The sequence below is a fragment of the Stegodyphus dumicola genome, chromosome 8 (genome assembly GCF_044657685.1).
Source record: "Stegodyphus dumicola isolate Sdum_Otavi_A_Nest chromosome 8, ASM4465768v1".
Lineage (NCBI taxonomy): Eukaryota > Metazoa > Arthropoda > Arachnida > Araneae > Eresidae > Stegodyphus > Stegodyphus dumicola.
The window spans coordinates 124283650-124302903 of NC_140775.1; the positions used below are offsets into that span (position 1 = coordinate 124283650).

At 33.2% G+C, this 19254-nt stretch overlaps 1 protein-coding gene across 2 annotated transcripts in view; it reads left to right on the forward strand.

Moving 5' to 3' along the window:
* The window catches only part of LOC118184050 (adhesion G protein-coupled receptor G6-like), a 105362-nt gene that overhangs the window by 43378 nt on the left and 42730 nt on the right, over window positions 1–19254 (forward strand). For both annotated transcript variants that reach the window (XM_035353685.2, XM_035353684.2), the window contains exons 7-9: window positions 3210–3334; window positions 8321–8464; window positions 11555–11649. In XM_035353685.2, the coding sequence (XP_035209576.1) occupies window positions 3210–3334; window positions 8321–8464; window positions 11555–11649 (364 nt within the window). The remainder of the gene's footprint in view (window positions 1–3209; window positions 3335–8320; window positions 8465–11554; window positions 11650–19254) is intronic.

Genomic DNA, 19254 nt, shown 5'->3' on the forward strand with positions numbered 1-19254 from the left:
AGGGATGTGGCTCATAAACGCATTGTAGCATAATATAACACAATGGTGCACAACTTCGATAAATATTTGATTAAAAACGTTTTCGATATCAAAACCAAAGCGTGGTACGTTGAATCACCGCAGTTCAAGAACCATTAGTATCACCATTCACACAGTGAAAAAAAACCATGCTGGTTGTATAGAATTCCCAAGGTTTTCGTAGAAAGTCCTCTTCTCTGTCGCTTTAAATAACCATCGAATGCTTTGCCACGATTGATTAAAAATGTGAAAATATGATAAGTAGTTAAAAAGATAGAAATATCCTCGTCAAATACCGTAACAATCAACACTGTTTGTGGATCCTTGTATTAGAATTAAAAATAAAAAAATTAAAATATATATATATATAAAACAATGCTCTATCAGGTATGCAATGTTCTATTTTAGGAGAATCTTTTATAATTGGAATAATGTTGCAGAAGTTCATAAAAATTATCATTTGGGCTTATTATATATTTTAAGTATTTAAAATTACATGAACTAAATTTATTAAAATAAAATTAAGCCAAACCGTTGACTGACGATGTAGGGCAGCTTAGGAATTTTAGATTGATTATTAAAATAAAATTAAAGCGAAGGCCACTGACCATTGGTCACCTGATTTAAAGGTTGATGGTGATTGGCCGTAAATCTATAGGTCATAGGTGTAGTTAATAACGTCCCGCACTAAAGAGCATCGAATGTACAAAACAGTATACTAGAATTGTGCGTTCATGGAGCTTCAGTGCTTTTAAACGGCTGGAGTTTAATCTGCGGGTGTATTACTACAAAGATGTTTTTCTAATATATGATACCAGGAACTTCGGCGGGCTTCGGACTGACGCCAATCTTATCAAAAGACTTGTAAAATATACAGAAGAAGTATTTAACCTACTTTGTTATGACTATTCCACAATTAAAAGGAACGTCAACTGGAACATGAGAGAATACCCAAAAATATATTTATTAATAAAAATAATAAAGAAACACTATCTGAACATTTATCAGATCGCAGTACAGAATCCCTAGAATATGCACATATGGCTCTAAAATTAACGATACTTTGGGATGCGCATTTATTTTACTGGAAGGTGATTCTATAAAATACCAAGTGAATGGTCATTTTGACAATGAAAATAACACATTTGTAGAGACATTAGGTTAATTGGAAAAGCCGGAGAAAAGCCGGAAAAGCTGGAAAGAGATGAAAAATGAGAAAACGTCTTCGCCAGGAATCGAACCACTGACCTTTGGAAAACCGGTCCAGCGTGCAGAACCACTACACTACGAAGGCCCGCTAGGAAGGCGGGAGAAATACCTTATATACTCCCCCTTTTAAAGGGCTACTGGGATTTTTAGGGGATCCAGTCGCCAAATCCTGGGTGAGGAGAATCATCATCCAACACACTTTTAGTTTGTGTGCCACTGTAGACACATTAGGTTAATTGGAAAAGCCGGAGAGATGAAAAATGAGCAAACGCTTTCGCCGGGAATCGAATCACGGACCTCTGGAATACCGGCCCAGCGTGCAGAACTACTACACCATGAAGGCACGCTAGGAAGGCGGGAGAAATACCTTATACATTCCATGCAAAAGCATTAGCTATATTTAAAGCAACTGAATACATTGTAAACAATAATTCTGCACTTATTAGGAAACAGCAAAAGAATTCATGTCAATAATTCCTGAATAAAAGCTCATACTAGATCACATGGTAACGATTTGGAGGATCAGTTAGCAAGAGAGGCTGCTGAAAATTATGATGCGGAATATGCTGTCATACCTTGGCCTAGATCACATATTAAAAATATCTCTTGACAATAGAGCTAAGAAAGTGCAAGAATTGAGTTTCTGTGATTGAGGCTGACTGATCATTATGTCTGCCGAGGCATTAGATCTTCAGATAATTAAGTGACGGAATGTCCCTTAACAAAGAATACTATATAAAATTTCTGTGGCTAATTTCATTCCTTTCAAAAGATTTCTTTTTAAGCAACGAATATCTTGTTCTTAAAATTTGTAAAATTATGAATCTAACTTTTGCATCGGGAGAAAGTATTTGCCATCCAGCTTAAAAATATAGTAGCATATTTACTTCTTTAAAATTTTATTATTTTATTTATAAGCTCACATGCAGTAACTTTATGTTATGAGCATAAGGTGAAAAGGCTTAATTAAGACATTATAATTTTTTTGTATGATCGATTTTATGAATATTTGATCAAACCATTTTGACACCATGGACATGATTAGGAACTTCATAGTGATAAAGCTGAAATTATTTTAGAACAACGAAATACTCATCTCGTCAATCCTTACTGAGAGTGATGATCCCAAACACAATAATATGAAAGGTTCTGAAAAATGTTTTAGCTGAAAATATAAAATTATTGCACATGACTCATAAATTGGTTGGTCTAAATTATTATAATATTCTGGTAATGCAAGCTCATCTTCTATACTACAAAAAGTGTGTCAGGCGTTTCGCTGTTGGATAGTAAATAAAAGTATATCTCATTTAAGAACTAGTCGAGTTAAGAAAGATTTACACTGGAATGCTTAATAACTCGGATAATAAATAGCATTATTTCAGTAAAAATTAACTTTATTTTAATGCAATTGCATTTAATTTTATTTTTTGATTCCTGTAAATATATTCTTAAATTTATGTTTTTAAATTACCTATTAAAATATGAAAAATTTAATTAATTTTTTATTATTTAAAATTAAAATAAATATAGTTTATGTTGAATGTGGGACAATACCTGTTAACCACTAGTAGAGATCAGGTGTCCTCATTCATGGTCAACGGAAAACTGATATGTAATTTTTCTTTCAAGTTCTATTGTGTTTTAGGCATCAGCAATTTACAATCCACTTCATTATGACAAAGGAACACAGATTATTCAATTAAAATTAACTCAAATCGCACAAGTGATCGTCAAGTGATGACGTAGGGATTAACAGGTAACCAAATATGCTGTATGTTTTGAGTAGTGGCAACACTTAACAAAGCGCGCAGGTAATAAATGAATGGAAGCATAACACAATATAGTGCAACTATTGAAGAAACTTTAAAAAGACACCACCAGAAAATCTTTTAATGTAAAAATTGCTTAGAATTTCATTTATATCTTTATTCATTAAGAAGCATTTTTGTTTTATTGAAGCTATATTTGTTGTTCTTTAGGTGGACTAGCAGCGACGAGGACGTGCACAGGATCGTTCTATCGGGGCGCTACTTGGGGCAGTCCCTCTGGAAAGTGCAACGTACCGCCTAGTAACCTGACCTTGGAGATAAAAAATTTGTACGACGTACGTTCTTTTTCTTAGCAACGTCTCTTTTGCGCTCATGGCTTCAAAGTTAATTTTTACTGAAATAATGCTATTTATTATCCGAGTTAAGCATTCCAGTGTAAATCTTTCTTAACTCGACTAGTTCTTAAATGAGATATACTTTTATTTACTATCCAACAGCGAAACGCCTGACACACTTTTTGTAGTATAGAAGATGAGCTTGCATTACCAGAATATTATAATAATTTAGACCAACCAATTTATGAGTCATGTGCAATAATTTTATATTTTCAGCTAAAACATTTTTCAGAACCTTTCATATTATTGTGTTTGGGATCATCACTCTCAGTAAGGATTGACGAGATGAGTATTTCGTTGTTCTAAAATAATTTCAGCTTTATCACTTGTATTGTAGCCATCAATACTTGTACTTAAGATCCTGAAGATCCTCATGACCTAAAGTAAAACATCGCCCTTCAAAAAATACCTTGCCTTAAAAGATGAAAAAAAGCACTTTTCTTTTAACGGGGCGCCAGCCACCAAATGTGCTCAGAAGTGTCAAATTTGGTAACCTATTTATATCAATCCGTTCTGAAGATGGTCGTTTACCACAGATGATTCCTTATTTAAACATTTTCAGCATAATTTTGTGCACGAGTTCATGTTACAAAACCAAACAGAAATAATTAAATTTAAGATAAGAAACGAAAAACACAATACAAACAGATCAAATAGAAAAAAAGTGTAATTCTACCACACCTGTAAGAAAGAAAATAGATGGGCTATCCTTTCGGGACTTTTCTACTTTGTCTCTTAGAGTCACTTGACTCTGCCTGAGACTCACTATGCCTCTGACTAAAACTTTGTCGAATGTGATACATCTTAAATATAAACGTGGCATTGTAACTAAAAATACTTATGCTTTGGTTAACTAATTTTTTTCAAGGTGTTGTCGTTCTATGCAATCTTCCTTATTGAGTTCGTTTTCGTCGTGCTCTAGTAACTACTTTATGTCTGCATTGTTAACTTACAATGGTTTGCATACAGTCACAGTTTCATAGATAACAAATAAATCCTTAGTGCCAAAATCTTTATATTCTTTGCCTAAAAAGTAGTTTGACCCTAATTCCTCCAATTTATGCTAATTGTTGTCTATTGCAACTTGATACGATTTTTTAAAAGTTTGATGCATAAATCTTTGATTTTTGCTTTATTGCATTCCTATACGGATAAACTTTAGTTGCTCTTTACTTCTTACCAGAAAAATTGCATAAGTAAAAATACTGAGTTAGTGTAAAGTAAAAATACATTATAGGGAATAATAGAATATATCTATAGGTAATAAATGTGCCTCGAAGTAGAAACTTACAATATTTACCTTAATGCAAAACTTTGAATCAAACAGATGTTAAAAGCCTTGAAAATATCAAGAGGTACTACTAAAAATGCTATTTCGCTGAGCATAAAAAGCAAAATTAAGAGCTAAAGGATTCTGTTCCGAAGTACCTAATTATTTTACACCAGAAATACATTTTATTGATTACAGTAATAATGCAAATACTCATAATTATCAACAGAACATACCGCAAAATAAATTTGTTTTTCATTATATGAATTAGATGCATTATTAAAAAATCTGATGTGTATACCACATGACTTTGCACGGAATATTAAATTATACGCATTTTTTGTAGCATTTCATTTAAACTTATTTCCTCGAATTTAGAGTTTCTACACAAAAACAAGCAATTCGGCCAGCGGGCAAGAAGGCAGATTTTTCGATGCATAAAATTTAACAGCGTTACATCTCATTTCTTTTATAACTCAGAATACAAAAAAATTATACCATCTAAAGAATTATCTAATTGTTACCACATGTTCTATTCAAATAATAAATCTAAAACGATGTGTAAAAGAAATTAAACAAATAAAAATAACAGTTTTCCACAGACGAATCAGCAGTGCGCATGCGCTACTCGTAAACATTCTCATCTGTCTGAAACAGACTGGCGACAGTATTTTCTGCTAATATGAAACAATTATTTCCTCGAATTTCATTAGACATGTATTTTTCATTCAATTAATTCAGTTCTCCCTTCGTAGTAAGGAAAAAATGATAAAAACACAAAATATCTTCATTAAAAATTTAAAGATATAGAAAAACATAAAACACCAAATACAAATAAAACAATTTCTTTTTTAAATTTCACAATTAAAATTACAGTTTCTACGCAAAAACAAGCAGTTCGGCTAGGGAGCAAGAAATTAGATATTTCGGTGCACAAAACTGCATGTTTACTTTTGGTCTCATTCGGCAAAAAGACACTGAGTCGTAGAAACTGATTTAATTTGTTGTGAACGCTATGCTGAGTCAATATATGGGATAATTTAATAACTTAAACGATAATGCTAAAATGGATGAAGCATAATTTAATTTGCAATAATAAAAGAAGACGTTACTTTGTTATTGCGAAGCTAATTTTCTCTAGATTGTCAATAAATCCGCTATTCTGCTAAGTTTAAAATGCAAAAAAATATGGCTGCTACGGTAAAAATAAATTTAGGCTTAGCCGCACTTAAACAACTTTTAAATTGCTCATAATTCTGCAACTATAACATGCAGGTTAATTAAAGTCATAAAGACCTTAACCGAAAGATAAGAATAACATAATTCAATCATTTAAAGCAAAAAACGCATAATATACAAACATATAAGAATAAAGATACTGAGCTCACTGAGCCGATTAAGAGAGTCGATATATATACATATATTTATATACTTTCGGTGCGGTCGATTTGCAACCAAAAAGGGAGGTGCACATCTACATGTTAGAGCAGTCCCACATGCAAAATTTCAACTTTCTGAAGCTATTCGTTTTTGAGTTATGCGAAATACATGCATACATACGTACGTACAAACGCCACGGAAAAAAACTCTTGCGAATTCATTTTCAATCAGTTTCATAATTTCTTTGGACAAAAAGAGTCCTTTACTCTGTCCATTTGCACAGATGTCACGCAAAAACATAGTTAAATTGTATTCAATAGCGATCAAAATGGATATTTTCGTTGAAATATCATACCTGGAATTTTTCGTGGTTACAATACTTTCTTTGCTTCGTACAAGTAAGTAGAAAAGCGCCTTTGTGCGTAGTATAAAATCGGAATATATATATATATATATATATATATTTCATTGCAGTAAAGAGCGTTTGATTGAAGTACGCAAATTTCGTGGCCTAACAAAGCAGAAATCTTTGTCACTTCACTGACGGAAAATGTTTGTCGCAATCCTCGTGCTCAAGCGATGCGAAAAAAAAAAAAAAAGGCCGATTCGTTTTAATAATGATATGATTACTTTAATAAATAAGTGTACAGGACTTTCTATAGCGTTCAATTTCGATGGAATAATGTCATAGCACATGTTTGCTCTGTTGTTTGGCATTCCTTTTTGGTTCAAGGCTGCGACTTTATATTTTGTATAGTAGGCTTATGCATAACTGTTTGGATTAAAGGTACAATGAATGCTTGATATTCTCGAATTCAAGTTCTAAATCGGATCTTCATGTAAGTATTATAATAAGAAGAATAAAAGAAAACAAACTCTCGCTTAATTAAAAAAGTTTTAGTTGTAGCAGAGTTTCAAATTTCTGCTTAAAATTAAGATTTAGTTAAAGTTAAAAAATTAAGAATCAATTGCGTAATTTTCGATTATTAATTTAAATTCTGAAATTTACTATAACTTTAAGGTGAATCGCCACAAGTAATTATTATGAGCTTGATGCTCAAGTTCTGATTTGTATATAAAGCTTATTTTAAACTTTTCAGTATTCTGCAGTTTTATTTCGGATACAGCGATAATTCGCTTAACATCTGTTAGGAGTTTGAAACTAGTTTATGCTACCAAAAAAAGTCAGACTCTGTAAAAACAAAGTTAAAATTTTGTAAATGCAATGCATAATTAATACTCTTAAATCTTTTAGCTCAATTTTGTAGTATACGAGGAGTAAATACGTTAATTTATCAAAATACATATAAGCAATAGTTCTAATGTTCTACGCTTTCCAAGAATGTTCTTTTAATCAAAGCACGAAAGCGAGTACAAAGGGGGGGGGAAGGATTATATAAAATTAACATAGATAAGATCATACATTACATACTAAAGATCTAACTCTAAATTTTCTTCAGAAAATAAAAAATATGACACGCAGGGTTAGCACAAAGTAATATTGAAGATCTTCAGCACGAATGAAATTGTTGCAATCATGTTCTTTTTAATTTTATGAACACTTCCATTGGGCATTAATAAAACTAATTTTTCGAAGTTTCGATCCGAGACAATTGCATAGAAGATTTCGTCTTTTTTTCCCTTGTGTAAATTTTAATACGAGACATTACGCGTTAGAAAAATGCGACATCTAGGGCTATTCAGCCTTGGGTAATTACTGTAGTGTGCTTATCTGTAAACAAATAAATTCAGTACAAACTAATTCAGAATTCCACTCTTATATCTGGTTTAGATTAAATTTGTTTTAGGTATTGTTTTCAGTCAATTTTCATTTTTGTTTAAATGAAATTTATCTTACCGTTTAATTTTGAAACTATCACCATTCTGTAGACTTCGTTTCCGATTCTTCAACTTCTTCAAGAGCAACTTAATTCTGAGACAAATCATCAAACGTGAGTTTTAAACATGAAAATTCAAGAGTTTTAGTAGTATTCTAAGTTTGTTCATTCTCAGTTTTAGTAGTATTCTCAGTTTGTTCTTGTTTGAAAATAAATCCTCATAGCTATCTCTTAAAGTGAAATTGGTATCAGTTTCCCTCCAAGAGAATCTAAGCTATTCTCCTCCTCCAAAAGTCTTTTCTTAAAATTGAGGCCATGAAATATAATTTCAGGATAACTTAAATCGAGGCAGCGTAAGTTAGTATATTATTTATTATATTTGAATGAATAATGATAAAATGATTTCTTGTGCATCACATCCTGTGTTTTCTCCATCAGAGATATGGTGCCGAAGATAAGTCCAAGTACTTAGCGAAGCTGAAAGATCTCGCACAAAGTCCTCAAGAACTGAGTATTACGGATATGCATATTGTGCTGAATATACTAAAGAAGCTGGCAGTAGAACCCGAACTCTACCAAAAGGTAACACTGCTGGAATATTCTTTATTATTTAAATATTCTTCAGTTTAAATATTATTCTGTCTCTTTATCTTCCTGTCTTTTTCGTTATCGTAATATTTGTTTGAGTTCTCAGAAGTCCGGACCACAAGAAAAATGCAAAAGAAAAACGCCAATGCTAATTAATTTTTTCGCTATAATATGCATTCAAAACGATATACACCGCCATCCAAAAGTTAAGGAATAGCATGTTTTCAAATCTCACCGTTACAAAATTGTCAGTAACATTTAAATTCACAGTTCATATGCATGACAGTAACGAAGTTTAAGAAGAAATATGCGAAAACAATAGCTACCATTTTTATTATATAGAAATGAATGCTTATATAGAAGTTTGAGAAAAAAAGTGCAAAAATTATAATTTTTGCGTGTTGATGTTCAGTTGTTATTACAGTTTCGTGGATAACGAGAAGAGTCTATCAATGCCCTGGAGAAGTCGTTTGCCCGATTAATTGAGGTGGCGGGCGATCGGATGGATGGAAATGGGGATGTTCAAGCTGATATTGCTACTTGTTTCAATGTCTCTCGTAGTCCATCGACTGTAGAATCAGTTTGAATCCCAGAATTCTGTGTCTAGAAGACGTGTTCCAGGCAGATGTAAAGTTAAAACATCTGCGGGAGACCATTATTTAGCTCTTTCGCCCCTAAGCAGGCTCAACATTACTGTGCCTCATCTCATCGGAGATCATTTAGTGAGAACAGGAACAAGAATCTCAGCAACTACAGGGGGCAGAAGCCTGCACAATACAGGTCTGTGTGCATGACGACCAGTTGTTAGTGTCCGCTTGACCCGAGGACACAGAGGTGCCCGTTTACGTTCGGCAAGAGAACACGTCTCCTGGACCAGTCAACAATGCTCATTTAAATTACGGGGAACCCAACGACAAACTAGTTTTTTCATATGCAATTCTTCATGAATAATTTTTTGTATGGCGGCGAGGCAGTGCTTATCATCGATTAACATTTTCCGTATAGCAGACACATTATCCCGGATTACTGCTGACAGCGGCCTTCCTATGTGTTCTTCAACGTTGCGACCTCTGTAAAATTCTGTAAACCATCTAAATACAGTAGCACGAGATGGATTTTCATTTAATAATTCTAACTGTAGACGTTGAAAGCATTCTTCTTGATTTAACCCTACTTTAAAATCATAGAATGTCACAGCACGATAATGTTCTAGCGCCAAGTTCATTTTCCCTTCTGCCTAAAATTTATTTACGCTAAACTATTTGCAATTGGCCACTAAAAATCGTCTGCTATGCTAAAATATTTCATATTTTCAAATCTAATACTAATTTTTTTTCTGCCACTTACCTTCTGCGCGTATCTCAGAAATTTCAGATTGACCTCCGTATTATACATGATAGCCATATACACTGTTTTGCTCTTTTGAAAAAAAAAAAAAAAAAAAAAAAAAGATTATGAAGGAAGTGACTATTTTTATTGAAATTAAATATGCATAAAGCTCATATATAGGTGATGAAATGGTTAACAATTGTTGCTCCATATTTTGGAGTTCCGAATTTGGCAGCCTACCATATTCCATGCATGTTCGATTGGTTAAAGGTCTGGTGATCTTGCTGGCCAAGGAAGAGTATTAACAGCTTAGAAACAGTCCGAAGATATACGAACTGTATGGAATCTGGCATTGGGCTGTTGGAAAATGACTCCAGAATGGCGTACCTTGAAGGTTAAAACAAATATCCGCAAGATGCCATTAGCATATCATTGAACCGTTAAAGTTGTATGCAGGATGACCAGCATACAACGGCATTACGACAGCAGGTCGGCCTGCTATCGTAACAGATAACGCCCCACACCATCACACCAGGGGTAATGGCTGTGTGTAAAACAAAGACTGGTTGGTACCGCTGGCCCTAGTACCTCCACACAAGGACCGGATGGTGGCTACCAGCCGATTGGCACCATACAGATTTCGATAAATCCCACTTTAATGTTCGAGCAGATGAAATATAGCAACAAAAATATCAACCATTTTATCGATGTGAGGGATAAGCTTGATGGCAGATTAATAGTTTATCAATACTAAGATTAAAATTTGTTAATAAAAGCAGTAAATTAGTGTGTTCAATACGGGATTTTGTTTCCATCAAAATCTTAAAAAACAGCGCGAAATTTGTAGCGTGATTAGTTTTCTTGTCCTTTAAAAATTCCTGAAAAAGGAAGAATCAGCAATGTCTGTGCCGGGATTCTGCTGTGGGTCTATCGATTACTGGCTGAATGTGTTTTTTAATTTCATTCCGATGTCACACTGTAAAGATGGCAAAAATTCCTTTTACTGTATATAAATATTAAAACTGATGATATTAGAATGAGGTAAACAAAGAATGGTGCTATATTTATTCTCCATGTAAATTTTGAGATTGCCCGTTTAATCAGTTAAATCATACATAATGATTATGTCATTAAGTGTCATTAACTGTAAACTTGCCAGTACTATTCTTGACACTATAAAGGCCCTTGCTACCCTTTTCATGTCTAATTTCTCGTTAGTGATTCTTCGAACGGGTGGTATTGAGCATTTGGAGAATTCCTGGCTTTTCGCCTGTCATAGGTGTTCTCAGTTCTCAGTCACTTTGAGAAATTTTCAGTATCTTAAAGGGGGGGGGAGATACTTCGGCCTCCAACTGGTGGACTTAAACTGCAAAAAATTTGAAGGCAAAGACATCTAAGTCGTTGTTGAAATATCGTAACCTAAAAGGGCTGAAAAATAGGGATGTATCTTTATTTGTATATATCAAATATATATTCGTTTTTGCCTTAACAACCACATAAATAATATATATGTTTGTTAAATTTAATAAACGTTTAATGTTAAATATCTTTGTATTGTATTTTTTACTGCGTATTTTACTTTTATAGTGTAAAATTTCAATTTTCGGTTTTAATATTAAAAAAATAAAATAAAACTTAGAGTTACAGAAATAATCTTCTGTTGTGTGTTGAGAAAGAAGTATAGAATAAAAAACTATTAGCTATCACTTTTACTGTGTAATATTAGTTTCATGTTTTACAACTTTATATTTTCAGGATCTGAACAGTATGTTCTCTGTCATTGACACTCTCGCAGAAGCTAACACTACGGAGCTGATGGCTGCAAAAAATACCATTCAACTTACTTACAGGTTGCTTTTATCTTTCATTTACTTGGTCTTCATTGCAGAGTGATTTCCGTACAAAACGTTATAGAGTACTCGCAAAGATTTAAAAAAAAAAAAAAAAAAAAAAATCTGGTGAGGACGCCACATGACTTGCTTGTAGGTCTTTTAAATTATACACATTTTTTGCTGCACTTCATTTACACTTATTTCTTCGAAATTTATTAGAGTTATATTTCTATTCAATCACTTCAGCTGTCACTTCGCGGTAAGGCAAAAATATGTAAAAACTGAAAACATCTTCATTAAAAATTGTAAAATACGGGAAAAAAACTAAAACATCAAACACAGTTAAAAACTACTTTTGCAATTAAAATTAGACTTTCTACAGGAAAATAAGCAATTCAGTCAACGGGCAGAAAAGCAAAATTTTCGGTACACAAAACCTCAAAGTTAATTTTCGGCCTCACTGAGAGAAAAGATGCTGAATTTGTTGTACCAATTGCTTTAATTCATTATACTACTGAGAGTTTCAAATTTAAACAAATAGCCGCCACTTAAAATTTTAAACTGTTGATAATTCTACAACTATTGCATACAAATTAAATAAAGGCATGAAAATCTTAACCGGAACATAATAGCAATATTATTCAATCACTTTTAGAGCGAAAAATGCACAATTTACTAACATTTAAGATTTATTTATTTATTTATTTACCATCAGATGAGCAGCTGCGTCGCCTTTAAGGCATTCAGCTTTTACGCTCAACTGATGGAATAATCTACCAACTGTGTTGTTATATAAAATACAATAAAATTTTAGAATTTTGATAACTACATAATAAAAACTTAATATCAAGAAATAAATATATAAATAATACAATAAATAATTAACATAAATAGATAGAATAAATAAAAGTTAAAATTTTAGAATAAGATAAATACAATATTGTTATATATGAAGTCAATATAGTATTAGAATTTTGAGAATTATATAAATAATTAAAAAAATTATATATATAAATACATAATACCTAAATAAATATGTAAGTAAATGAAACATAAATACCTAAGTAAATATTTAAGAAGATCATTACAAATTTTGAAAATGAACAACATAATGTATGAGAGTAGTAGGGCTGAGAAATGAATTATTTAAGAATAATTTTTACTTCTAACATAAAAGAGGCCTATTTTTCTCAGTGTAATAGCTTTTGACTTTAATGAATTTAAAAAGGGAGATTTTACAATTTATTTAAATATGATGTGATCTTTAATAAACATTTCACTAATCAAATATAATATTTCTTAAAATTGCTACTTAAAATGAGTAATGCTTTAACATTTTATTGAAGAACTCCGTTTGTCGGTGAATGGTGACATTTTTACAATGTCTTTTTTGTTTTAGTAATAAGACGAATCTTATCTGTCGAATTCTTCATCTAAAATTATATAATAATTATATTAATATAATTTTAGTTAGCATTAAAATGTTTTAACTAAAGCAAAACTTGAAATATGCGTTTTATAAAAATCTTCATGAATATATTTTTGAAAGTATACCTATATTTATTAAAGAAACGAAAATCACATACAGCAAATGAAACTTGCTCTTGAGACCTTTTGTTATTGAATCGTGATGTTCGTATTGCCAAATAATATATAAAAAAGTAGCTGAGTAATAATTCAAACTTTTCAAGAGTCTTTTCAATTTATTTTGCAATTAACACAGCTATGCACTAAACACGGAATGCTAGATTATGTTTAGAAAATTAAGAATGTATTACTCAGTGCTCCACAATGTAATATTCCTAATTCATGTCCACGGTAATCGCAAAAAATTACAAAATTTTTGCGATTCTAAATTATTAAAGTGCTCATTTTTTGCGATTTTCTAAAATTCTAATTGACGGAAAAATTTTTGCATCTATTAGAATTTTAGAAAATTAATCTTCCCAAAGTTTTGGGCTGAAACGTTTTAACGAGCTTTTAAGTCACGATTCCAATGGTTTAACTAATGAAACGAAAAGTGAAGATCTGAGTTTTTGAATCTCGAATCTTTCTTGATAATAGAAAAGCTCGAAAATTAGGATGTCTCATTTTAATACTTAAGGTGGATTTTCCAATATTGGAACGCGCTGTTTATAAGAAGTGAGCAAAAACTCTTTCCCTGATTACAAAAGTTTACTGGGCAAAAATGATTGCAATTAAACATATATATATTTTCTTTTTTTAAGGGAAAAAGGTAACTGCAGTAATTAAGACACCTCTTCGTACCATGTTAATTCATTTCAACATGCTCCCTCTTTAAAGCTTGTAGGAAAAAATTAGTATTACATTGCAACATAAATCTTCAAAATTTGCTCTCTAACATTTGGCATAGTATACAGGGTGATTCGCTACCAGACCGACAAACTTGCAGGTCATGTAGAGGATACAGAGACGACTCGGAATCGCATAGGAATGCAAGGTCGCAAATGCCGTAATTGCGAGCTATGGTGCAAAGAAGCAGAGAAAAAGAACAGAAACAGCAACACATTAATGAGACAGAAAACATTTTACTGAAAGGTTGTACTACAACAGGTGTTCAAAATTACGACCAGAAGTCGTCTGGAAGGCCTGAAAGCGGCGCTGCATGCAATTCTTACGTTCTGGAAGATTCTTGCCATGCCACATATCCTCACGACAGCTACAGATGTTCGAACGACGAAGTTTTCAACTGAAGGAAAGGGCATCTCGTACACCAAACTGTTCATGTGATCCCAGAAGAAAAGGTCCATGCATGATAGGCTCAGTAATCTGGCAGGCCAATGAAATGAGTCACCAAAACCTATCCACCGCTGTCCAAATGCTACGTCGAGGTGTCGGCGGACGTTAGTCGTGTAATGTGGAGGAGCCCCGCCGTGTTGGTACCCATGTACCCATGGAGCGGCACAACGACGGAGGAACATGTGCTGCGTCAAGAAGTTCGAGCAGGACTTGTTACAAGAAGATTATGTATGCCTTACCGTCCAAAGGACTGGGCAGAAGGTACGGTCCAGTGAGGTAGTCTGCAGGAATGCCGACCCAAACATTGACCCAGAAACGCTCTTGAGCTGCACGTGGTTGCGTACGATGAGGTTCTCCAAAGCCCGCAATGGGCGTTATGCTGATTGAAGGCTCCCTCACATGTAAGTATGCTTCATACGTGAACAATACGGACGCAGCAAATGCAATATCTATAGCACTCTGTTGCAGGAACCATGTAGCAAACGTCCTCCGGAGTGGATAAACCTCAGGCTCTAATAATTGGACGCGATGAAGATGGTATGTGTTCATTTATTTTGCTGCAAATATCCACCAAACACTGGACTGATTCCAGACAATAAACTCACTTGTTGGGCTATTGATCGAGTACTCGTATTTGGATTGTCTTCTGTCAGACGTTCTGTCCTCATTGCCAGGTGTCCTCATCGTCGCTTAAACAACCACGAATCTACAGTTTCCCGTAACCTTCTGTTCACACTTGCGAAGGTCGTGTGATGTGGAGCGCGCCTGTTCGGGTAATTTTCGTGGTACAGCGGCGTGGTACAGTTTCGAGCGGCGTATTTGCGCCGAGCGTCGCAGTTCCATACACGATCACAATGTCAACCAGTTCATCGTTTGAATACGTGTTTATCCCACTACTTCGGAAAACGGATTGCAAATGACGACTTTCAGCAGGATTGCTGTTCACACAACCTTCCGTTCAGCGCCATCTACCGCAAAACTGCTGGGAGGAATCTTCCAGAGCGTAAGGAATACCATGGAGCGCCACTGCCAGGTATGCCTGACGACTTTTGGTCATAATTTCGAACACTTGTTTCTGTTTTTTTTTTCTCTGCTTCTTTGCACCGTAGCTCGCAACTACGGCATTTGCGACCCTGCATTCCTATGTGGTTTCGAGTCGTCTCTGTACACACGCTGCAAGTTTGTCGGTCTGGCAGGGAATCACTCTGTATATTATTCTGGCCTTCAAAGTATTAATATCACGAATCAGTGTGACAGACATTCGGTCCTAGATTTATCTTCTGTCCTATTCACAACGGAATCAGCTGTCTCATTCTCACAATAGACTTGCTTCTTCTTGGAATGCGGCTAAAAGTATTAGTTTCTTTAAAATGCTTCTTGCCACTTCCTAACATTTAAAGAATTGTATCCAAAAAAAAAACTTCTAAACAGCCGTTCATGAGCGATTTAGTTTTCATGGTATACTACAAAATACACTTAGTGTTTCTCTTTCATGGATACGTTTGTTAGCGCCATGAATTGTGTGGTAAAAAATTTGATGTGTACACCACATGACTTCCTTGTACAGAATATTAAATTATACGCATTTTTCTTGCATTTCATTTAAACTTATTGGATTGAATTAAATCTACTTCGTCGCTAGCGCATAAATCACAATAGCATAAATGCACTCTTTAAAATTCACTATATTTGTTTACCATAGCGACACTGGCGCTAGATTCAGATAACAGCCTTAAATTTCGTTCATCTCATATTATAACCATTACCTTTACCTTCACTCGCATTTAGTTCCAACTACTGTCCCGTATTATAACTCAGAATGCACAAAATTTATATCATTTGAAGAATTATCTAATCGTTGCCACATGTTCTATTCAAATACTATAATAAATCTAGAACGATGTATAAAAGAAATTAAGGTAACAAAACAAAAAAGAAACAGTTTTTCATAGACGATTCAATATTTCTCATTCAATTAATTCAGTTCTCACTTCGCGACAAAGCAAAATACATAAAAACTCAAAATATCTATATTAAAAATTCCGAAATAAATCCTAAACACTTATTTCCTCCAAAAAATTACAGAAAGTATTAAGCATGATTTAATTCGCAATAATAAATGAAGGCGTTATCGTTGTTGTTACGAAGCTTAGTCTCTCTAGATTGGGAAAAAATCTACTATTCTGCTGTTTCAAATGTAAACAAACATCTCCGCCATGTTATTTAAAAATTAGGCTTAACCGCACTTAAACAGCTTTTAAATTGTTGATAATTCTACAAATATTGCTTTCAAATTTCCTAGCATAAAAACATTAACTGGAAGATAAGGGCAACATAATTCAATCATTTTTAAAGCAAGAAATGCACAATTTACAAACATATAAGAGTAATAAAACTGAAATCACTGAGCCGGGTAAAAAAGTGGATATATATATAAATATATTTATATACGTTTGGTGCGACCGATTGCAACCAAAATACGAGGTGCACATCTGCATGTTATAGCAGTGCTATATACAAAATTTCAACGTTCTGAGGCTACTCGTTTTTTGAGTTATGTGAGATACATACGTACCTACGTATGTACGCAGAGACACCACGAAAAATTCTCTTCAAAATTAATTTTAAAGCAGTTTTATAATTTTTTGGAGGAAAAGAGTCCTTTATTCTGTCCTTACGTACAGATGTCACGCAAAAACATCGTTAAATTGCATTCGATAGCGGTCAAAATGGATATTTCGTTGAAATATGCTGCCTGAAACTTTTCGCGATTACAATACTTCCTTTTTACTTCGTACAAGGAAGTAATGTATAATAATAACACTAGGGAATCATAAAAGTTTCAAATTTCTGTCTTCCAGTATTATTTCGTGTAAAAGTTTTGTAATCAGGAAAAGAGTTTTTGGTCACCCTCTACGTTTGGTAACGAGTAAGAACAGTTGCTCACACTTCATAGTTTTTAGTGAACTAGGCCAGGAATATCTTTGCTAAAACAACGAGACATATCTCAGATTACAAGAATGGAGTGACTACAGGAATATTTTAGCGATCGCTTGTCCAAAAGTTCGGATCATCATGCTCATTTTATCTGATCGTGGTTGAGAAGATAGGTTTAGCAATTTTTTTAACAAGAATGTTTTATATTTTAGATATTAAAAAATACAACCTTTCTTGTATGGTGCGGTACTCCTGTTCGAGAGGTAACTTCCTTTGTGCAATATGTATCAGTAGTATCATTTCTAAAGGGGTATATAACATGTTAATATTATTCGCTACCGAAAAGAGTAAAAAAGGTAGGAAAATTAGCCTTTTGAGCAAAGCTGTTTTTTGGATTTCAGAGATACAGTCTCTATGAATATTAAAGTCAACAGTTTGCCTTACTCTATCAGTTAACAAAATAAAAAAAATCTGATGTGTACACCACATGACTTCCTTGTACGGAATATTAAATTATACGCATTTTTTCTTGCATTTCATTTAAACTTATTGGATTGAATTAAATCTACTTCGCCGACAGCGCATAAACCACAATAGAATAAATGCATTTTTTAAAATTCACTCAGTATTTGTTTACCATAGCGACGTTCTGGCGTTAGATTCACTTAACAGTATTATATTTCGTTCATATTATAACTCATAATGCACAAAATTTATATCATTTAAAGAATAGAATTATCTAATCGTTGCCACATGTTCTATTCAATAATAAAGCTAGAATTGATCTATAAAAGAAATTAAGCAAACAAAACAAAAAACAGTTTTTCACAGACGATTGAGTATTTCTCATTCAATTAATTCAGTTCTCACTTCGCGAGAAGGCAAAAATACATAAAAACTCAAAATATCTATATTAAAATTTACGTATGTAATCTGAAACACTTATTTCCTCGAAAAAATTCTAGAAAGGATTAAGCATGATTTAATTGGCAATAATAAATGAAGGCGTTATCTTTGTTGTTGGGAAGCTAAGTTACTCTAGATTGGCAACAAATCCACTAGTCTGCTGTCTCAAATGTAAACAATCAATGGCCGCCGTCAAAAGAAAAGGCTTAGCGGCACTTAAACAACTTTAAAATTGTTGATAATTCTAAAAATATTGGACACAGATTTACTAAAGGCATAAAAACCTTAACCTGAAGATAAAAACAACATAATTCAATCATTTTTAAAGCAAAAAATGTACAATTTACAAACATATTTGCAATATTTTAAAGCAAAAAATGTACAATTTACAAAAGTGTAAAGAAACTGAGATCACTGAGCCGGGTAACAGAGTGGATATATATATATAAATATATTTATATACGTTTGGTGCGACTGATTGCAACCAAAATACGAGGTGCACATGTACGTGTTATAGCAGTCCTATATACAAAATTTCAACGTTCTGAGGCTACTCGTTTTTGAGTTATGGGAGATACGTACGTAAGTACGTACGCACGTACTTAGATACGTTCGTACAGACGTCACGAAAAATTCTCTTCAGAATTCATTTCAAAGCAGTTTTATAATATTTTTGGAGGAAACGAGTCTTTTATTCCGTCCTTACGTACAGATATCATGCAAAAACATCGTTAAATTGCATTCGATAGCGGTCAAAATGGATATTTTTGTTGAAATATGCTGCCTGAAACTTTTCGCGATTACAATACTTCCTTTTTACTTCGTACAAGGAAGTAAAAAGAGCATATACGTACTTGATCATATGACATATTATGATGGATTCTTGCAGATAATGGGTTTATGAACTAAAATCATTCATATGACGTTTAACCTTTTTTTTTTTTTTTTTTTTTTTCATAGTATCGCTAATCTAATGGTACCACAAGGAGTTACTATCCTGAAATTGTTAGATCGAATTCC